Source organism: Nelumbo lutea, chromosome 1 (genome assembly GCF_056320005.1).
Source record: "Nelumbo lutea isolate HS-2025 chromosome 1, American lotus-T2T, whole genome shotgun sequence".
Lineage (NCBI taxonomy): Eukaryota > Viridiplantae > Streptophyta > Magnoliopsida > Proteales > Nelumbonaceae > Nelumbo > Nelumbo lutea.
In genome coordinates, this window is record NC_142684.1 from 82,042,949 (window position 1) to 82,066,314 (window position 23,366).

General features: G+C 37.7%; 2 protein-coding genes across 9 annotated transcripts; both read right to left on the minus strand.

Annotated features, from left to right (window-relative positions):
• Positions 1-418: 418 nt before the first annotated feature.
• On the minus strand, positions 419-19,449 carry LOC148875712 (bifunctional riboflavin kinase/FMN phosphatase-like). 8 transcript variants are annotated; one of them, XM_088965150.1, is made up of 11 exons: positions 18,979-19,449; positions 17,476-17,594; positions 14,751-14,937; positions 10,597-10,727; positions 10,387-10,456; positions 10,211-10,276; positions 1,620-1,774; positions 1,429-1,524; positions 1,094-1,245; positions 940-1,023; positions 419-838 (listed from the first exon to the last, which is right to left on the minus strand). In XM_088965150.1, exons 1-11 carry the CDS (start codon positions 19,023-19,025, stop codon positions 674-676), a joined length of 1,272 nt encoding a protein of 423 aa, XP_088821276.1. In that variant the 5' UTR covers positions 19,026-19,449; the 3' UTR covers positions 419-673. The 8 variants fall into 8 exon arrangements, with proteins under 8 accessions (XP_088821276.1, XP_088821282.1, XP_088821279.1 ...); XM_088965156.1 differs by having other exon boundaries at positions 1,429-1,503; positions 18,984-19,342; XM_088965153.1 differs by having other exon boundaries at positions 18,984-19,342.
• Positions 19,450-20,420: 971 nt separating this feature from the next.
• On the minus strand, positions 20,421-22,749 carry LOC148875713 (putative F-box protein At1g49610). Its single transcript, XM_088965149.1, has 3 exons — positions 21,539-22,749; positions 20,943-21,119; positions 20,421-20,824 (listed from the first exon to the last, which is right to left on the minus strand). Exons 1-3 carry the CDS (start codon positions 22,526-22,528, stop codon positions 20,501-20,503), a joined length of 1,491 nt encoding a protein of 496 aa, XP_088821275.1. The 5' UTR covers positions 22,529-22,749; the 3' UTR covers positions 20,421-20,500.
• Between the last annotated feature and the right edge of the window lie 617 nt (positions 22,750-23,366).

The window sequence follows — 23,366 nt, forward strand, 5'->3', positions numbered from 1 at the left end:
AAAAATTATTCACTCATTTCTCCAACAAATCAAGAAAAACAAAATGAAACCTTAAGTATATATCCATTAGAAAGAAATCTCTACCATTTCATCCTAACCAGAAATCTACAAAGATCTATTGGAGCAACTAAGAGAACTCCAATATTATATTTAGAAAACTAATCAAATCATAAATCATTCAAATAAATAAAAAATGATAGTTCTAGAATCTAAAAAAAATTAAACAGTTAAATGAGAATCTTTTTTGAAATTGATGAAACTCTAATTGAGGATGGTATTTGTCACAAAGTGAAAGCTGAGAGTTTTGTCTCAAATGAAAGTTCAAGGGGTAATTGTCACTGACCCTATAGTACAGGAAGGTCTTGGTAATTTATCTATCTATTATTAAAGTTGATTCAAATGTTGTATACGTTCAAAGTTTAATAGAAACTATTTTCAAGTCATTTTTAATTCATGGATAACATTCAATTCACATCCAAATATTGACTGTTCAAATTTGGATCCAGGTATATCCAATTTGGTCAAATTCATTTACAGGTTACAGCCCAAACTTTTAAATCTTAAAATTTAAGAGGATGGATTTTCAGCTACGACAAGGCTTAGATGATGGATTGAAGATGATCCGTGGACAATTTTCATTCCTCAAAGAGCTTTTGGCGTATGGATCAATCCTTTAGCTACAAGAAATGTAACCAAGATGTTCACTATTCCTCAAAGAGATTCTCAAGTATGGATCATTCCTGTAACCAGCATACAGGGGAAGATCAAGGGCCTTTTCTGCAACAGTTCTGTCTTCGTGAATCTTTGCTATCAGGCTATCAATGTTAGAGAAATTGGCCTGTTATATTTGAAGCCTAAGTCAATTTCACTATTTAACAATAAATAGGCAGGGACAAAATATAAAGCAAACTGCAAATCAAACATGAATTTTTAAACTACCTCTGGTCGAATGTATCCAACAATAACAAGACGTAACTCTTCTCCATAGAAAACCTCATCAAAGTCATGAAGCAGCCATGGTTCCTGCCATGGTGACCCAATTTAGAAAACAAGATTTTCAGAAGCAATCATCTTCAGTTTATTGTCTACTCACTATGGTCTTCTCGCTGTTATTGAAGTATGGGTTCCAACCAATATTCATGACCATCTTGTAGATACCCCGTGTTGATAACCCAGCCCAACCAAAATATACGCCTGACTGATGTTCTGAAAGAATTTCCAAATAGCCTTCCGTGGAGAGATTAGCTGAGAGAACAAAGTGAGAAGGAAAACAGGTAATGAGACTGGTTGAGGTGTAAATTATAAGATGACAATATCCATACATTTTCCTAGACAAAATGGACCTTGTGTTCATATTGGACAGGATAAACTACAAATAAGCAACTAATGATCAACCAAATTATTTTGTTGTAAATCTGTTTCACATACCTGTAGGTATTCCAAGTGCCTTTGAGCCACGACCATATCCCTTGATGACAGGGCCCCCAATATACCAAGGTTCAACTGGTAAAGTACCCGCAACCCCTGCAATTCCAAGTTAGTGATTTTGGTGACAGAGGTGCTACTCAAGAGGAATGAAGAAATGATCAACAAAAAAGTATAAGTTGTCAGAAACATACAATCTTCAAATGGTGGAAGTCCCCACTTTTCCAGCTGTAGATCAATTAGAGAGTTAAGCATCTCATCAGCTGAAGTGTAAAGATGGGATTGTTTTGGAAGGGATGGAACAGCAATCACTTCCATTCCAGCAGCTTTACCAGCCATAACACCAGGTCTGTCAACACTCATAGCATTCTCAAAATCAGAAACATATATGCTAATGGAAAATCAATGGCCAAGACATCCACAGTAGTAGAGATAGGGTTTTGCATTGACTTCATTTCCAACAGAGATAAAATAGCTCATGTAACAATCTATTGATGGTAGCCATTCTACTTGAGTCAAAAGGTTAAGATAAAGTAAGCTTATCAATCTATTGCTAGTACATGGGTTTTCTGTGATTAAGATCAGTCTCAACCAAGAGGATCTCTTATCTTCAAAAGAGTGGTTGCTGTTTTCCTTCCGGAACATTCAATATACTGAGAAATATTATAAGATCCGTCATCCATAAAATATGATCCTTTGATATGCCACGCTTTAACTAGATTTGACAAATGATTTGGGACACTCCAATGCTGATCATGTGAAATGATATATGTCTTTAACAAGAATGCACAATTAAGTGATGTGAAACTGATTTGGGCTAGTATCTACAAGTACTCTTTGTGAATATTCCTTCATCAGGAACCAGGAAACAAAGTGATCTCTTGTCAAAATCTGAAGGATTGCAGTGGAAATAAAACAAAAGATAAATAAAAAACAACAAAAGGTTATCTTTAAGGGAATTTAGAGATCATACTGATCTCTTAAGGGAAATATTCATCCTCCATAATGAGTATATTGTAGTATGAATCTAAAGAAAAGAATAGCACCCCTAGGATCAGTGCATACTTTCATGTCTTCATCTCCTAGGGAAGCATTCATTTAGTCAATCCTTACTAAGATAACTGGGAGGTCAACAACCCAATCATTAACATGTCAACAAAATCTTGTTTCCAAATGACTGTGTGGTTAGCTCGTCAGTTGGTTTTTGGGCCCTCAACATTCAATATGGAAAAGGAAAAACAACTCTTAAATGACCTACTGCTACATAATGTACTTTCAAAAAACATACTCAAATCTTTTACCCTCTTTGATAACTTTTCATTTATTCAGATCCAAAGGTTTCCAATTCCCCATCCACATAATTAGGGCTGCAAATAAGTCGGATCCGATCCAATATGAATCCGAATTTGATCCAGTAAGAGCTGGATTCATATATCCCTTCTGATCCTTACAAATCGAATCGGGAAATTGGACCCATTAAGTTATTGGATCAAATTCAGATACACCCCAATTCAATCCAATAAGATTTGACCTGATCTGTTAGTTATGAAATATTATATATTATGCATTATATAATATATATTATATAAATAATATAATATATTATTTATATTATATCATCAAGTTTTTTACTACAATCCAGATCAAATTGGATATTCAATAAGATAATCGAATACACCCCTTACAAAATTCGATTCAATCCATTTTCAGTCCTACACATAATAGTGCCATATGTTTAGAGATTTCCAATGGTCAATTGCTATGTTGTTTTCTCCCATATTAATTGGTGGCAGATTTAGCCCATACTCTCCACATTCATTTGCTTATACTTCAACATGGTGGTGGCCTACCCCAACTACTCCATTTATATTGGCAAACCTGGCTCCATCCCATCAAATTGAAACTTCCTGTCCTTATCGGGTCCTTCATATAAAAGAAGCCTTCTCTTTCTTTCTAACACCTATATTGCAACCACATGAATAGTGAATAGAGGTAATAGACAAGGAGACTGGATAATGCAATCTTTACTAGAGTTATCTTACTCTCCCTATACAAACAACTTTTCCGTCCAGCAAGATTCTTTCCAAGTCTTTCCACAATTACATCACAAATAGCCTCTGATTTGTAATTGGCCCCAAGGTTAAGCCCAAGTGCTGCACTGATAAAGTTTTGGGGTGCAACTTGGGCTGGGTTATCCTGAAACTAACCCAAAAATCTTTACTAGAGTTATCTTACTCTCCCTAGACAAACAAAACTTTTCCGTCCAGCTAGATTCTTTCCAAGTCTTTCCACAATTACATCACAAATAGCCTCTGATTTGTAATTGGCCCCAAGGTTAAGCCCAAGTGCTGCACTGATAAAGTTTAGGTGTGCAACTTGGACTGGGTATCCTGAAACTAACCAAAAAAGGTCAGGCTAAGGTTAGGGATGACAAGTATGAACCTTTTGTGAGTCATTTTTTGTATTGGTACCCTGAAATCCAATTTTTTTCTTTGTAGGGGTTTCACTTTCTTTTTGTATTAATATAAAACTCTTTCATTTGATTATGATAAATAAAAATACTGAGATTTGACCCTTAAATCTTATTGTTTTCTTCATTTAGGTTAAAGAAACCTGCTTTTAAGAAAATCTAGCAAGATAATAATTCACTTCCCTAGGATTCCTGTGGCAACCCAAAAATCTAACAGAGGATCCAGGTAATTTCCAATGCTAACTCCTGCCAATCCATTCTTCCTGTACAACTCAGAATGCGAATTGAAATTATCTCCAAATTATGGGCTTGATCATCACAACCCTCAAAAAACACTTAATGTCATGAGAAAGTATCATCTCTCTCTCTCCTAACTCTAAAGCAATGGATCTGCTTGTCGGGTCATTTAGAGAAAGCCTAAACAATGTGAGATCATCCGTGTGGATTCCAAGTGGAGACATGGTTGGAACCTGAAAAGGTCCAGCCCTGTACCCGGTACCCCTTTCAATGTAACCAGAATAAACCATTTTATGGGCAATTTTTTTTTATAATTGTAAAATAGAACCTTTTTGCAGCTAACGTTATTTGGGAAAACTCGAGAACAAAGTGGACTACATGTGTTTCATGGACTGGAGAAGTGGACATTTGGCCAAGGGTTCACCATCCAATGGACGGTTTGGATTAGACAAATTGATTCCTCCATGTGGCAGAAATAAATGGGTCATTGTTAAAGCCTTAAATTTTTCTGTATTGGGAGCTAGCTTATAAAGCCTTTCTTTCCAAACCAGTCTTCAAGCCTCAATCCTACAAGTGGCCTAAAGTAGTTTATTTAAGAAAGAAATGGGCTTGTAGTCTATTTCAGTAGACACCAGACCCTAAATTAATTCAAAAAGGTATTTGGGCCCTAATAACAGTTCATTAGGCATTTAAGGGCCTGTAGTATAACCCATTTAAAGGGCAGCAGGCCCTAAAAGAATTAAATTTGTGTTAATTAATAAAGTCACACTTAATGTTATGAGGTTGAGGTCCCACCTAAGAAGAGAGGGGTGGGGAGTTACCTAACCACCTCCCTCCTCTATATAAAACCTCTCTCATTGTAGGAGAGAGGGCTAATGCTATTCTGTTGACAGAATTTCCAGCAACAAGAGAGAAACAAGAAAAGAAAGAGGAGAAGATTATGATGTGAATAAAAAGACGAAAAGAGAAAGAAGGCAGGGATTGAAGTGTTCTTCCTCTACCACTTCACTATAATACTTCTATAGCCTCCTTTATGAAGAGGAGTGTGTGTTTCCTTCTACTTCTCTCACCCTTTCTTTCTTCATCTTTTTTTTTTTCTTTTTTCTTTTTTATTTCTTGTCCCACATTTAATCATATATAAGGAGAAAACTATCTACAGCCTTGTTCATAAAACTTGGTTGATTATGGTTCCTTACAGCATATTAACCTATAAAATCACCACTTTGTGCAAGGGGGAAAACCATCTACAACCTTGTTCATGAAACTTGGCTGATCATGGTTCCTTACACCAAATTAACTCATAAAATAACTACTGTGTGAGGAGGAAAACCACCTACATCCTTGTTCATGCAACTTGGCTGATTATAGCTCCTCACACCATATTAGCTCATAAGAATCATTATTTTGTGTTGGGAGAAAGACCATCTAGATCCTTATTCATGAAATATGGCTCACTATGGTCCCTACTTATTGTTTTCCATAAAGAAAAGTTCTATTTATTTGTATTTTCTGGTTTTCTCTTGAATAAAGGAGGAATATACACCAGAATTTTCAAATGAATAATTCTATGTTGGAATTCTACTTAGTTTTATTTCTGCTCATTTACACTTCCCAAACAGAATCAAGAGGTTTTCTCTACCCAGCAGAGATAAATTTAAAGGAACATCTAATATGATATCCCGAATGACTTTTACTCAAATATCAAAAAAAAAAAAAAAACAGTTATTATTCTATTCGGGTGGACTGTTTTATGTAAAAATTATATTAAAATTTATGCACTATGACCAGGCTACTTTAGTTATTCTCATTCTCATCACCTTCATCTAGCATGGATCTGCAATCTACTCAAACATGGGGGTGTCTTTCCTAACCTCATATTCCAAGTAAACAACAGTGTTTTAAAAGCGCAAGGTGCAAAAAAGGTGCATGGGCCAATTTGCGCCTAAGGTGAGGCATGCACCTTATTGAAGCAAGGCGCAAAAATACAAAAACAAAATGCTAAAAACTGAAAAAAAACATTAAACTTAATATTAATAAAATGTAAACTTAAATTTTAAAATAAATGTTTTAAAAAACCTATTATCTAAAATTAAAATACATAAACATAACATGTAAAGCATATTCAAATGAGAATTTAAAAATGAAATTAAACACAAAACATTTTCAAGCATATAAAACCCACAATCTCTTTTTTTGTCAATTACATTACTTCAAGTAGCTAATGTGCCATATTACATTTCTAATTCTACGAGCCGCCTATGTGCCACACCCCTCGAGGCAAGCCCAAACAATTCCATGTGAGGGCTTGCCTCAAGGGGCATGGCACGGGGATCCGGGGGCAGAGCCCCCGACCCAGCCACTAGACTCAAAAAAAGGAAAAAGAATCAAATTTTCAAAAGGCACACGCCTGGGCTGAGATGCAAGACGCCCTTTTGAAAGGGCTACATCGAGGACCTGGGCGAGGTGCTTACCCTAGAATGTGCCTCACCTGTGCGCCTAGGCGCGCCTTTTAAATCACTGGTAACCAAGGTTATAGGATGGAAAAGGACCATAAATCTCATACTTCACTTGGTGACTAAGGGATAAGGCCACAACCATGACTATATATGCTCTTTGAAAACTAATAGTATAATATGAATTCAAAATTTATCCACCCTTGAGGTGAAACAATAAGCCTTCTTATACCCCCCCCAAAGAAAAGCCCTACAAACTACAAGACCTGTTCGCAAGCTAGGCTATGGGCTCGGTTTTACACTGTTTCAGGTTTGGGCTTCGGGTTGGGCCCATTCGAATTTTCGAAAAAGCTAAGCCCGAGCTGAACCAATGAACATGCCTACAAACTATTGTTATGGGCCCAAGCGTAGGATCTCGTCACGGGTCGGTCCATGGGGAGAAAGCCCTGCTTTCCCTTGCGCCTTCCCTTGCGTGCAGAGCCTATTGTGGAAAACCGAACGGGTGATTTGTCCAAGAGACCACCCGAACTCTCCTAATGGGTGATTTGTCCAAGAGACCACCCAAACTCTCCTTACTCTTTTCTTGACTAGAAAACTGAATGCTTTACTTCAATTCATAGCTCCTTAAATAAGAGATTACAGAAGGAAACTCCTTGTTGGATTCAGCTAGGCTAGGGTAATCCAACTTAAACTCAAACTCCTAATTACCTACTCCTAATGGTAACACAACTCCTACTTCTAGTGGCAAACTGAACTCTTACTAAGAAGATAAGATAAGGTAAGGATAAGGGATGAGGGATAATACAGCTGGCGGCGAGTTGGCTAGAGTGGCAAGGTAAGTGGGCCCCTGATGAGCTGTCGTGTGGGCCCCCTACTGCTGCTGTCGGGTGGTGCGCGCGTCTCACAGTGCTGCTGCCATGTGGTGCGTGCTGCTGTCGTGCGGTGCGTGTTGCTGCCTAGTGCTGCTACCGTGCGGTGCGGCGGTGTGTGCTGCACGTTGTCTAGTGCTGCTGCCGTGCGGTGCGGTGCGGTGGTGCGTGCTGCTGTGCGTGCCGCTGCCTATGACTGCATCGCAGTGTGCTGCCAGGTAGTGTGTCCATAATATCACACCCCTCCTGGACTACGAGCTTGTCCTCAAGCTCGAATGGGTGTCGAAAAACACCCTCAAGGGAATCCCGGATAGGTGGAATGACTTTGCCCTCCTGGATGGGATTCCAATGAAGGGGGTTCATCCTTATCTTCCTCATGTTCCACCAGGAGACAGAAAAGTCTCTTGCACTTGTGCCCTGCTGAGTAGAGTTCATCGCAATTAAAACATTGCCCCCTTGCCCTGCGTTCTGCCATCTCAGCCCTGAACAAGTGCTTAATAGGGGGTGTAACGACGCTGCTCCCTACGCTGGATGTTGATCTAGAATTGGTGCTTTCCTGCGGCTTCCGTTCTTGGCTGGCTGCTGAATATGGAGCCACTCCGAGTGGTTCTGGGGATGCCCATGCTGATGGAGGCCCTCGGCTGATCTGTAGCTTACGTTCGAAGGCACGAGCTAGGTTCATGGCGGTGAATAGGTTGGGAGGATGCTGCATCTCCACATCTACCCTCAAGGTCTCAGCCAATCCCGCGGTGAACATATCCACCTGCTGATCTAGGCGTACCGAGGCGGCTCTGGCGAGAAGGGTCTGAAATTGGTGGTGGTATTCAGCCACGATGCTTGTTTGTTTGAGGTTGATTAACTCACCTAGTAGGTTGCTCGTCAATGGGGGCCCGAACTTGAGGAGGCAGTAGGACTTGAATTGGTCCCAGCTGAGTTCTGGTTCCTCCTGCTCCACTCGGTAGAACCAGAGTTGCGCTTCCTCCGTTAGATGGAACACGGCCAGACTGACCCTATCCTTCTCCTCCATGCGCTGATTACGAAAGAATTGCTCGCAGCGGTACAACCATCCTAGTGGGTCTCCGTTGTCGCTGTATGAGGGAAACTCCAAACAGCTATACTTGGGAATAACTGCGGCTGTCGGGGCAGCGATCTGTTGTTCGCTGGACGTCTCTGCCCAGTCCTGACAACGATTGTTGGTGGTGGCGGTTCCCTCAGAACTTCTTTCTTTGTTGGAGAGGAACGCTTCCAGCAGGCGTCGCAGTTCCCTGACATCTTCCTTGACCTCACAAACCTCCATGCTGGTTTCTGCTAGACTATGTTCTAGTTCGTGGACCTTGGATGATAGCTGCTCCATATCGCCCATGATGTTTGGCTCTGATACCAGAATGTTATGGGCCCGAGCGTAGGATCTCGTCACGGGGAGAAAGCCCTACTTTCCCTTGCGCCTTCCCTTGCGTGCAGAGCCTATTGTGGAAAACCGAATGGGTGATTTGTCCAAGAGACCACCCGAACTCTCCTAATGGGTGATTTGTCCAAGAGACCACCCAAACTCTCCTTATTCTTTTCTTGACTAGAAAACTGAATGCTTTACTTCAATTCGTAGCTCCTTAAATAAGAGATTACAGAAGGAAACTCCTTGTTGGATTCGGCTAGGCTAGGGTAATCCAACTTAAACTCAAACTCCTAATTACCTACTCCTAATGGTAACACAACTCCTACTTCTAGTGGCAAACCGAACTCTTACTAAGAAGATAAGATAAGGTAAGGATAAGGGATGAGGGATAATACAGCTGGCGGCGAGTTGGCTAGAGTGGCAAGGTAAGTGGGCCCCTGATGAGCTGTCGTGCGGGCCCCCCTACTGCTGCTGTCGGGCGGTGCGCGCATCTCACAATGCTGCTGCCGTGTGGTGCGTGTTGCTGCCGTGCGGTGCGGTGGTGCGTGCTGTGCGCTGCCGGGCAGTGCGTGCTTTGTGCTGCCTAGTGCTGCTGTCGTGCGGTGCGGCGGTGCATGCTGCGCGCTGCCGGGCGTTGCGTGCTGCTGTGCGTGCCGCTGCCTATGACTGTGCCGCAGTGTTCTGCCGGGCAGTGTGTCCATAACAACTATCAAATCAAAGGTTTATTTCTTTCTTTTGAGAAATTGATCTTTATTCTTCCTCCACCTATTACATAGATCCATCACAACATGTTTACCATGCTCAACCAACATCCAAATTTCAAGAGGTAACCTCCTCTAAAACCAACCTAGATGTCTGTCCCTGCAGTTTTCTAGTTTTGGTAAATTACTTACATATTATGTAAATGCATAGGAGGTTAGCTTCCTTCAAGAGTAACAATAACAACAACCAAAGCATCTACCTACTCAATTCAACATATGGGGTGGGCTACATGAATCCTGTTTCCCCATTTCACTCTATCAAGGACTATATCCATTGTAAATTCTGAGACCTCAAAACATTTATAAGAACCTTCTGCCCTATCCTTAGCTCTTATCGACCCTTCAAGTCACAAAATGTCACTTCTTCTTACCTTATTGGTGCATAAAGCATGTCACTTTAATTAAAAACTAGAGATTCTGTATCCAGATGAGATGCATGAATTTTGAGGACTATTTCAGTTAAATTTTTTTAGGACTATTTCAGTTAAAATTTTTTTGAGGACTATTTCAGTTAAAATATAAAAAGAGTTTTCTCCCTCCAAAATATCTGATAAAAATGCTTGTACAACAAATTTTTCTTTATGGAATGTAAAATCACTTACAATGAATCTTCAATGACTAGGCAGTTGGAAGGTTCAACACTCAACCTTTCAACAGCTTCAAGGAATCTAAAACATGAAAAAACCAAAGAATTAAATCATCAAGAACTACAATATAAATTGATAATGTTATTCAATGGGAAAATAATAAAATAAATGCTATAACTCCTGCATCTCACATTTCAGGAGACGGTTTCCCCATTCTCACTTCATCACCACCAATGATGGTAGAAAAGGATTCTTTCCAACCTAAAATGGAAAATAACAAACTAATAGGGTCAATGGTGAGACAAGAAGTCCTTGATGCATGTCAAGGGCATGCATCAGCAATAACTTACATCACATAACAATTTAAGAACTAAATTCTTGAGTTTTCAATTAAGTTATACCTTGCAGGTGAGATATTTTGGATTCTACACTTGCCCTTGGGGAGTTTGAAGCCAATGCCATTGCCACACCATTGACCTTTAAATGTTTAATTAACCGGTCGGCACCTGGAAGAGGTTTAATTTTGCACCATCTGCAAGTAGAAAATGCAATAACAATTCAGAACTTCACTATTTAAGTATTTATCTGACATGTTTTGAATATCAGATAACAGTTGTCCATAAAAGGATCCACATAAACAAATAACAAATACAACCCAAAAAAAAGTACTTATGATAAAGGGAAATACATGGAATTAGCTAAGGTAGGATACAAAAGAAGTCCAAACCAAGGTTATAAGTCATTTGTATCAGGTTAAGATACATACGAGCTTTGAGGAGTTAAAAAGTTCACTAGATTGAAAGGAGCAGAGGTGTAAATCGGGTCGTGCCGCCTATGGCCCGGCCCGGCACGACAACACGCGGGCCGTGTCAGGCCCAACACGATGGTTCGAGCCATGTTGGGCCTGGGGTTCTAGGTCCGTGGGCCAGCACGACACGACATGACTGTGTGTTGTGCCGCCTTTAGCCCACATGTCGGCACAGCACAGCATGCAGCACGGCCCGTCACAGATTGAAACAGCACAACTCACAGGTCCATAGCTGGCCATGCTTGGCTCACCTGATGAACTAGCTGTTAGGGGTGTCCCCAATGGCTAGTTTTAGCTTTTTTTTAGGGGGGATTTACAGAAATACCCCCCCAACAGCTATAAAGGGGGGGCATTTATGTATTTTGGTTTTGGGGGAGTAGAAAGAATGACACAAATGCCCCCCAACAGCTATATAATAGCTAGTTTGGGGGGGCATTTTGGGTAAAGTGATAAATAACTTCAAAATGACCAAAATAACCCTCCCAACAACTAAAAACGACTAGTTTTTAGGGTATTTTAGGCAATTGGATTATTTTCAATTCCTATAAATAGCCCTATCCTCCACCATTCTCATCACTCCAATTCAACAATTCTCTTAATCTCTTCTCTAGTTCTCATACTCTCTCAAGTCTCAATCTCTCAATCTCTCATACATTCTCTGATTCTCCAATTCTCAACTTTATTGAAGTTTCAACAAGAAGAAAGCTTGCTCAACAATTCAAGTATCTTAACTTTCAAGTTAGCAATTTGGGAGGCTTGGACTCTTGGAGTTGAAAGGCTTTAACCATTGAAATCAAGTTGGGATTCCGAACCAGCAATTCAAGTGAAATTAAATTAATTTTTATTTTTCTAGAATTTAAAAGAATGGCTGGCTTCTCCCAAAACCAATTCCCCAGCATGTTCAATGTCAACGATATTCAGTCGCAACATGGTAGTATTAGCACTGATATGGATGCTATTGATATTGACAAAACTTCCACCCCTAGTACTGATACTAGGGGAAAGAAAAAGAAGACCACTAAGTTGATTAGCCCGGTTTGGAAAATATTTAAAAAATAGGAGGTTCAAAGGGAAAAAAGGGTTGTTTGCCAAAAATGTAGGAAAGACTTTAGCTATTGTAGCAAGGGTGTTACTGGCCATTTGGGCAAACATTTGCTTACCCATGATAAAGAAGAAGAATAAGGGAGAGACAACACTAGGGGGAGGGGTTGGTACTTCTAAATATTCTCAAGAAAAAATGAGGCAAGAATTAGTAAAATACATTGTACATGCTAAACAACCATTTTTGTTAGCTAAAGATACTAAATCTGAAAAATGGTGACATAATTCTGTAAATCCACTATTAAATAGAGTTTCTAGGAATACTATTAGATCGTATTTCTTTAAAAATTTTTTATTCATATAAACAAAATTTAATTTATATATTATCAAATCTTAATTCTAAAGTTGCAATTACTTATGATATTTACACTTCTAAATTTTAATATAAGTTATATTTGTGTTATTGGTCATTTTATTGATGAAAATTGTCTTCTAAATAAAAGAATTTTAAGTTTTACTAAGCTTGAACGGCCACATACTGGCCCAACTATTGCTACCAGTATTTTAAATACTTTACATGCTTATGGAATTGACAATAAAGTATTTTCTATTAGTTTTGATAATGCTAGTAATAATGATTCAGCAATAAGTATTTTAAAATCTCAATTAAAACCATGTTTAAATGGTAAATTATTTCATATCAGATGTGAATGTCACATCTTAAATTTATGTATTTTTTTTTATGAATCATCTTAAATTTATGTATTCAGGATGCTTTAAATATTATTTCTACTCATTTCTAAAATTAGAAATTGTATTATATATATTAAAAGTTCTGAAGCAAGAAAACAAGAATTTAAATATCTACATCAAAATTATGGTTTAAAATATAAACATTTTATATTAGATGTTAAACATTGATGGAATTCTACCTATGCTATGTTAGAATGTTGTATTTCTCACAAAGAAATTCTTAGTGATTTTTATAATGCAAAAATGCCTACTGGTATTATATTTGAGAAAGACTGGGAAATGGCAATTTGTATAAGAGATTTTTAAACATTTTTACGATGCAATTAATGAATTATCGGATATTTATTATCCAACTAATTATAATTTAGCTTATCAACTAATGATGATTAGTGATTGTTTTGCAAAATATAGAAGGAATCCACAATTTAAAAGTATTATTGAAATAATGGAAAATAAATTTAAAAAATATTGGGAGAACATTTCTCCACTTTATTGCTTAGCTATAATATTATATCCTAGGATTAGGAAATATCGCTTAGATATTTTACTTGAAACATATTGTAGAAATATGAATTTTGAATTGGAAATAAAACAGAAAAAATTAATAGTTTCTTATTTGAAATGTATAGTTTATATGAATCTGAAGTAACAGGGAATAATAAAAATTCTACAACTTGCACAGTTGTATCTTCCACTTCTAAACTTAGAGTCCAATAATGGAAGAGAAAAACGTTTTTATTTAATAAGTAAGAGGTAGAAATCCACCGCCTCGACAACAAGTTCATTTACTGAACTTAATTTTTATTTACAAGCAAATTTTTCTACTTTAGGTGATTCTTCCTTCACCTCAGAGGGAACAAAATAATTTTGATATTTTAGCTTGGTGGAGTGAACATGCAAACAATTATCCAGTTCTCACTGCCATGGCATGTGATCTAATAACCAAGCAAATTTTTCTACTTTAGGTGATTCTTCCTTCACCTCAGAGGGAACAAAATAATTTTGATATTTTAGCCTGGTGGAGTGAACATGCAAACAATTATCCAATTCTCACCGCCATGGCATGTGATCTAATAACCCTTCTGGTGTCTACAGTTCCATCGGAGTCTTGTTTTAGTGCAAGTACTAGGGTGTTGGACAAGAGAAGTTGTATGAATGATGAAAGTCTAGAGATGTGCATCTTCTTTAAAGATTGGTTGGATGTTGAAGATAGATTACAAGACAAAGGAGGGCATGACACTACAACTGATGTTTCACCTGAAGCAGATGATCAAAGTCAAGAACAATAGGAGAAAATGAGTCAATATTTTTTTATACTCAATAGTTGTATAGAAGTTTTAATTTTATTTAATTTATTTGATATTTTTTTAATAATATAATTTTTTATCTTCAGTTTGTAACTATATTGTATTTTTATATTTTATTAATATATTCCACTTTTCAATTTTCATATTTCATTCATCCAACCATTGTATGCTTTGTATCATTCAAATTTAAATGAAATAAAATTTCTATTTTTCTTCCAATTTGTTATTCACTTTCAGTCTTTGCCTCTTTAACTTCTTACTTGGTTAAGTATTTTTTCGTTTCTTTGTTAGATTTCTTATTTTTCCAAATAGTTCCCAAAGGAAAGTTAAATATTTTAGTTTTACTTAGCAAAAAAATAAAAAAAAAAATCAAAAATGTCAAAGAAAAACAAAAAAAAAAATGTTTGGCCCGGTTTGACCCACGCCTAAGGCCCGGGCCGTGGGCCATGCTGGGCCAACCCCCTAAATTATCCCTAGAGAGGGTGGCATGGTCCAGGAAGGCTCATGGACCGGCACGACACGGTCTGCACTTTGCGCGAGCTGCAGGTGGGCCGTGCCGTGCCAGCTCGGCACAACCCATTTAACACCTCTAGAAAGGAGGCAGCTATAAGCAAAGTAAAAGAGGAAAAGTGTTCAAAGTAATTACTGATCAGAGAATAATGGAGTAATTTCCATAATAAGTTTATCTGATGTGCATGGTAGGCCATAATCCTCCATGATAGTAGCTGCAGCTTCCAAAGGTGTCTTCCCTATTATTCTATGAGCTTCTCTCCCATCCCATTGCTTGCCATACTTAACCAAAAATGCTTTCAACACTTCACTCACAATGGCATCTGTCAAACAACTGAATATAAGTTTGACAATACAAAACAAATAAAGATGGCAATGATGACTATACAAAACAACTAATATAAGTTTGACAATGTCGCTTTGCTTGGAAAATGGTGTTAGAGACTACCTTTGGAAAGATATAGACTATGGAACAGGGTAAAAGGTTTAAAATGTTGATGTCAGTGGAAATATCAGCCATCCAAAAATAAGAAACATGTCGAAAATGTCGGAAATATCGTATGGAAATATTGTAAAAATTATAAACATGGTTGAAACATTTTAAAATATGCAAAATATAGAAAGATGTTTTATGAAATGATAAAAGAAGCATAGGCACACCTTTTTAAATTATTATCTTGTTGCAAATCATTAAACAAAATTAAGAAACTAAGGTTATAGACAAAGAATACCTTCTGAAGTTGCCCTGTGAACTTTAAGATCCAGAGCAAGAAAAATTTTAACTTATAGAAAATGTAAATGATTGTAATAGATCAACCAAATAATGTATAATACAAACAAAAAACTAATATTTAGCTTCATGCTTGAAATGAATATGGAGCTTGCTCAAAGTTGTAACCATGTATGTTAGGTGGACAATAACATTGTTACTTAACATATTTACAATAGTGTACCACCTTAAGTTATAATACTATCTCTTGGACTCTACATAGTACTGGTAGTGTTCACTAGGGAACATGTTGATTCTAGTAAAATTTCATGTCGCTACCTATGGAAGAGGAAATGGAAATATGTCATGGGAACTATTTGTTGTACTTCACATGGTGCTACTAGTGTTCATTGGGGAAATGTTGATTCTGGTAAAATTTTGTGTCGCTACCCATGGAAGTGCAAATATGTCATGGAAATATTAGGGAAATTAGGGACATTATAAACCATTTATGAGTATTCATGGTGCTATGGACAATGGTTGGGAGGCAAGGATCTCTTCAGATTCATCCTCAGCTTCCCCCTGGAAATCCATCAATGAGGTATCCCCTATCTTTATGAATTATCTTAGATTTGATGTAGACCATGGTAACCTGTTCTGGAAGGACCTTTGGTTGGGCAATTCCCCTCTTAAAGATCAACTCTCATCACTTTACTCTCTCTCCTCCTTCAAGAGGGAACCCATTTCTAAGTTTTGGTCCAATTCCTCTGTTGAGCTGAATTGGAACTTTGGGTTTAGAAGGAGCCTAAAGGGATGGGGAATGCGAATTCTTGATTAGCCTCTTGAACTTGCTTAGTGAAGTCTCCTTGGACCCCCACACTGGCGATAGTAGAATTTGGACTGCTAGCTTAAACGGGTTGTTCTACTGTGCTCCTTTCTTCAGTGCCCTTATCCAATCACCCACACCGAGGAAGAGTTTTCCCATGAAAGAAATTTAGAGTAGACCAGTCCCACCTAGAATCCAAGCCTTTTTCTTGGGAAGCCTTCCCTAGCAAAATAAATACTTGTGATGTAATCCAAAGGAGACCAAATAAGTGCCTCTTTCCTCATATTTGCATGCTTTGCAAAGCTGATGGTGATACCATGCTCTACTTACTAATCTTCTGTTCATTTGTAAATTGTGTTTGGATGCATATTTGTTCTTTCTTTGATTGTACGTGGGATCCGCTCCAAGACATGGCTACCCTCTTCAGCCCTAACTTTCAAAGATAGCCTAAAAAGAGGGGTAGAATAACATGGACAGCAGCAAGAGCAGCAGTATTGTGGACGGTTTGGGGAGAAGTGGAAAACTCCTACACAACTCAAATCAAAGTTTCCCTAAGGCTGAAGTATCAGCACTGTTACAAGGCCTAAGATAAGCTAGTGAGGGAGACTCATAGCTGGTAATCTCATGGATGTGAAAAAACAATCCAGGATCTTGGTTCTACAGGCAAACTTTGTGGGAAATTGAGAAGCTAGTGAGGGATGTGGGTGCAACTTTCAGCTGGGTTAAGAGAACTGCTAATGGGATGGTAGATTCATTGGCCAAACAAGGGGTCTATAGGGAGCAGTATTTCTGGGCAGCATTGTAAAAACTAAATACAGTATATGGGTAGCTGGGTATACAGCAGTATTTCTGGGTAGAATTGTAAAAACTAAATACAGTATATGGGTAGCTGGGTATACAGTCCCAGCTCTGGATGTACTTGTAATCTTTTAATCATTTTAATGAAATCACTCTTTACTGAGCAAAAAAAAACACAAGAACAGAAGAGGTCATAACCTATACAACAAAAAGAAGTGTCATGATGTAAATAATTAATAACAAAGCATTATCCATAACCACAAGATAGAAGAAGTCATCTCCCTGATTATGTTGCATCCATGGCAATATGGGTAGGAATAGATGGTACCGACCATTTGGTTTGTCTTTGTCCAACATACAAAATCTACTATTGCAGTGCTTTATTTGTGGATGGCCAAAAAAGATATGGTGGATCTAATCAAAGATATGCAATTGTCCTCTCATACAATCTCGAAGGAATTATTTTATATGAAAGACATGGTTAGACAATAAAAGATTTCAGAATGAAAAGCAAGAGTACAAATCCACCTGTGTTAAGCAATGTACTATCCAAACCTAGAATGACACATGAAACCAGCTTCCTCAAGGATTTTTCACCTGCCATCTTTACAGCATAATAAGCTCTCAGTTGATGATTATGTTTCCATCTGCAAGAGCCAATTGCAAGAGAAAGTGATTAAACATAGTAAATGGGCAGTAGATGGCTACTGACAAGATTAACTCTAATCTCTTTCTCTCACTCTAGGTTTAATAGAATATAATATTGCATTTGAACCATAAAGGTGAAGTCTATAAAACTCAATGTCATATAGCACCATAAAACATGTTATAAACTGGAAGTGCAACTTCAAAAGAAAACATGAGAACAGAATGAAAGAATAATAAGTATCTTTGCATGGAAGGCCCCATCCCTCTCAAGAAATCAGATGAAGATTTTTGTTATTTATAGCTTGTTCCTGATACGAATTTGGACTAAAGGTGTTTATTTTTGTTTGGCTATGTTCTTTGACATCATAACGTATTTTCAAGGAAGTAGTCTAATAAATTATTATCTTCATTCCTACTTTGACTTTCATTACAGAAACAAGGTTCCTTTTGCTTGCTTCGTATTTCAGTATCCTCAGTTTTCATTCTGGTTTTGTTGGAATTTGGTCATACAATTTTTCCTTTTTCTAAGATCGTCCCTCCTAGATACTCAATGGTCTTCTAGCTTTAAGAATTTGATGTTTTCCCTCTGATTCTATGGAAAAGAATCCCAACACTTAACTTCTAGGGTTTAATTGTCGTGATTTCATATTTACAGCCATTTTTCCCTATATAATATACTTTCTGTGATGTCCAGAAGTATAATTTTAACTAGTCCGAAACAGATATAATAACAGTTGGAAGAGATTCAAGTTAAAAGTACTGACCAAGAAGAAATGTTTTCCTCAAGAGGAAAAAGAGCTAAACAAGAAGAAAAACTCTCTCAATCTTGGGCATAAAGCCATAAAGCTAAACAGAGAGGTTATTAACGTATTGCATGGAAAGCACTAAAACACCAGCTTACTCCTGTTGGCCGTAAAACCTGCACAAGTAACTCATACTGATAACCCAGAAAAAGTAGTTCAGCAGTGCCAAAATTTCAAACCATATTTGGTTTCTGGGGCCTTATTTCAATACTTGATGTCAAGAATTGGGTGGGAAATTCATTGCCAATTTGTCAACCTATTCCCCGTAAGTTTTCAACAACAATTTAAAAGAACCCAACACATGAAAAGGGATTAGTTTAAATACTAAAATGGACTTCACAATTTGTATGTTTTTCCAGTTACAACATCTACGGGAACAATCATTCAATTACAACAGCATCTCAAATAATAGATAAACATAGGCTCCAAGAAACCATCTTTAGTAAAAACTGTAACTTACTGGCCTAAATTCCAACGTTAAGCCAGGAATAAAAAAAAAAAACAATGATAAACAACTCAATCAAAGACTTGGGTAATTGGAACTGATTATTATCCAGAGATGATGGCGCTAAGTAGAGACCTTACGGAGACGGGAGAAGGCTCAGGGCAGAGGATTAACCGTTTCATTTCTTACATACTCAGCCTCCAGTTCCAGAACGTAGGCACTGCCACTGCCAGCACTGAGAAACTAATGCCAGATGCAAGGGAGTTACAGGGACGCTCTATCCATTCTTAATCTCCGACCGACAACGTTGGACGGTCGGACCCATGAGAATTGTGAGGAGGCTGGAGGCGTAGCCATATCCAGGTAAGGTTTGTCATGTGGTCAGCTGTTTGCCTGATGCCTTGTCGTGGGCCCCACCATATCAATGGAAAACAGGGTTGAACACTGTCACACTGAACAGAGTTCTTTTTCTATTATTTTCTAGAAAAAAAAAAAAAAACATTCTCCTCTTTCCGTTTCTTCTTTTTCAAGGTCGGAGAATCATCAACTCTTAAGCCCTGGCCCCTGGGTAGGTTACATTACTACGCAAATGTAATCGTTTCTTTTTGTATTTTTCAGGTAGTTTTTTTTTTCAAGAAAATGGAACTTAAATAATTAATGTGCTTTCACTCTTCACCATTTTAACAATTTGAAAATAGTGGAAATCTGTTTTCAAAAATTAGTGGAAATATGTTCTTTCTATCATCTATTTACAATTCATAAGTGGGTCTTGCTCTGTGGTACCTCCTTTATAGCTGTAATCCTGAAACACCTGCCGCACCTCACCAAGTGCCACGGGACATGAACTCTATTGAGTGGGTTTTGGTCTTGTATATGAAATGGGTGTTGATTCATCTCCATTCCAAGGAGAACAGGTTAATAACCTTTGCACTCTTGTAAATCATTGAAGTCATTGAGACAGTTGACAAAAAGCCAAGCTCTGCTCAACGTCGTTCTCCGTTCTAATTCAGATGCCTTATAATTGAATGATTCATTCACTCTAACTACAGTGGGCAATATATAATGGAGAAATGGGCATCCATGGACCTGCCTATTCAAATTCATTATTCATTCAGATTGGCTTCTTCAATCCTCAGCGCAAAATTAATTTTAGTGGTCAAGCATACCCTGTATTAACGTGCATCAAAGCCTTGTTCCACCATCTGCTTAAATAAATCACTTTCTTATCATAAATATAGAAGAAAAAGGTTTACTCGTTCGAAACTTACACTTGAACATCACAAAGTTGCCGACTTGATTGCTTATGTCCTAGACTCCAGTTCCTTTTTGCTTTTGGAGAGAAAGCAAGAAAAAACTACATTAAACAGGGTAGAACAACCCCAAAGCCAAAGCTCACCCAAGTTAGATCAGGTACTGGAAAACTACACTAAACAGGGTAGAATTGGGTGACCTTTGGCTTTGGGGCTTTTCTACCCTGTTTAATGTAGTGTTTTCTTTCTCCCTAGCCAAAAACGAAGTTAAATTTTTAACAATTGGAAAAAAGGCTTAGGCATCACAAAATTACATCCAACCACAAAGAAAACAAAAACTAGAAGGAAGTATTATTAACAATAACTGGATAAACCAGGTATAATTACTTGTATAAAACCTCAATTTTCTAAGAGAACAAAATTACTGCACGAGGAGAGGCTCTTTGGAAGCTCAACATCTTTTGAGCAATTTCCAATAACTCCTCTGGTGAGAAACGCTTCCTCCAGTTAAGATGTGCATATCTTGGGGTGTAAATGACCATCTTCTCCAACACCATTGCATTCTTAAGAATAAACTGCACTAGCTCAATTTCATGACACCCTCCTGTAAAGCCATTTATCTTGACAGTCTTGAGGTTGTGCATTAGACAATGAAGAAACAAATTCTGTGAACTCCAGTAGCGTTCTCCATCAAAATTGTATGAATCCAGAAAATCGGCTTCAAAATGAAACTGCCAATGAAGGCAAATTCATGATGAACAACATTCACATTCAGATAGAACAATATGCAGAAGAATCATTATCCAATGAAATGTATGAAAGAATAGCTTCACAGTTTTGTGGAACCACCTGGTTGATGAAAGAGGAGGCCGTCATATTCACAACAAGTGCCTCAAGATCAGGGGAACTTCTTAGTAAATTTGCTATGCCAGGGAGTTCCCATTTGTCAAGACTCGTATCTAGCATCAGAAGTTTGCGCTTAGAAGATGGAGAGGGCAGGATTTTCATCTCCCATATTGACAGCACCTTTCAGATTATATTAAACAAAAGAAAATGAATTAAATGAATCCACAAAGACTATAAAAGATACGAAGACTCCGGTCCTATTTTTTGGAGCTCTTTTCAATTAAAAATAGAAATAAAGAATTCCTATCTTATCATAACCTGATATTTGGCAGGAAACACAAACATACACACAAAGGAGGTCCACTCTCCATTACAAAAACAGGTCAAGCAGCTTTCTTTGCCAGTGCATAAGGGGCACTGTCAATTCATGATACAAGATACTATAGAGTAATAAAGCAAAATTAATAAAAAAAAAAATGTATAGAGATCAAGAAAAAATGAACCAATATTACAATGAGAAACCAAATGATGAATTTGGGGCCAAAAGGGAAAAAATATAAGACAATGATGAAGTGTATATCTGTTGTATAGAGTCATACCTGAATGCACCAAATGCCTATTCTGAGAACCTTAACATGCTGAAGAGTCTCAAGAATCACTCTCAAAATGTTGTGGTAACCTTCATAGACATTATACTCGTCCAGAATGTTGTCTATCATTATTTGAAACTGGAGGGTAGCATCAATTAGAGAGGGCATATTCATAAGATGGCACCTCCTATTCAGGATCCCAAGAATACTCAACGACTGAATATTGGGAGCAGAAATTTCCAGCGCAGAGTTCAAATCAGATGAGCTGTAATAGTCACGCAACGTCAGCTTTTTGAGGTTTTCCGATGTAATATTGAGTTTTCTCAGACCACAGCATTCATAGAGATCCAAGACCTCGAGTGATGGACTGCCTGTTATAATATCATGAATCAGATTATCATTCAAAGGCATATATGACAGAGATAAGCTTTTTAGTGATCTCCAAGAAATCGACCCATGAGGGTTGATTCGGCAGAAGCTGAAGCTCAAAGTTGTCACTGACACGTTGGTCAAAACATGCTGAGGTAACAAGTAAGGATCACCATCCAAAGGGTCTAAGTTATCTCCTTCGGCGAATTCAAGGATGAGCTCTTCCACGTTCTTTCTTGCTGCAAATCGAATCCACAAATCAACACGAGAAGCAAACCATTCTCTGTATTCAAAAACCACACGAAACCTTTTGATTCTTGAACCCCCATAAAGAATTAGAGTGCGATCGACGAAGTTGACAAACCCATCCTCGTCTTCACTCTCCTCGAAGTTAGGATCACTGAAATCAAGATTGGGGACGGAAGTCCAGAGGTATGCCCATCTTTTCGACAGGATGCCTGTCTTTATAGCTTCCTTCGTCGGTAACAGGGAAAGGATGTAGAGGAGGACGGAGTCGGGCAAAACGCTAATCCGGTCAAGCCCTTCATCGGTGTTACCGCTATCACCGGAAATCTTCTGCCGTTTGAAACTGCTAGTTGATTCATCGGAAGTATTCCCACTGTCCTCCATGATTTCAACGCTTTCTCATAAGCTTGGAGAAAGGAGAAAACATGGAGGAAACCATGAATGCCGACCCCTCTCTGTCCAAATAACAAAGAAGTCGGTGCTGTGCTCCGCTGAAGTCAATAACTTCTTTTCTTTGAAGAATAAATAAGAAAGAGAAAAGACCGTAAAAGTCTACAAGATAACAAATCACGGGAAGTTTCTTCCTCCACTCTCCACCCTTTCCCGTTAATTTCTTTTATTGACTTTTCCTTTTATTTATTTGGGTAATTTGTCGAAACCTCCCATTAATTTTCTCTGACAATTTCCGTTCAGTATCCTGCTTTATGCTACTAATAACGGTGTCCTCACTCCTCGCTTAAACTTTCTGGCATTGTTTCATCTACACCCCCCATCTGATCTGACCGAAGTGAGCAAAATTATCAAAATATCCCAACCTTTTGAAGGGTAAATTAGCTTTTAAAGTTGCCCTTCCCTATTATACTGACCACAACATTCATAAAATTTATGTTTTTTCTTGAATTATATATATATTTTTATTTTTTGAATTCTATAATTTTTTAATTTTATTGAAATATATCTATATATTGAAAATTTTATCATTTTATGCATTTTTCTGCAATTCTGATTTTTGGTCAAAATATATTTTTGAAAAAACATATCATTTGTTATGCTTCTTTTAATTTACTTTTTTTGTTAGTTTATTCTTTAATTTTTTATCAATTTTTGTATCTTCTACACTTTTTCATACTTTAAGAAAAAATATCGAGTGTGATGGATCTATATATCAAAACAGATGGTTGACATGAATAAAGGTCACAGGGTGGGTTTTAACCCACTATTC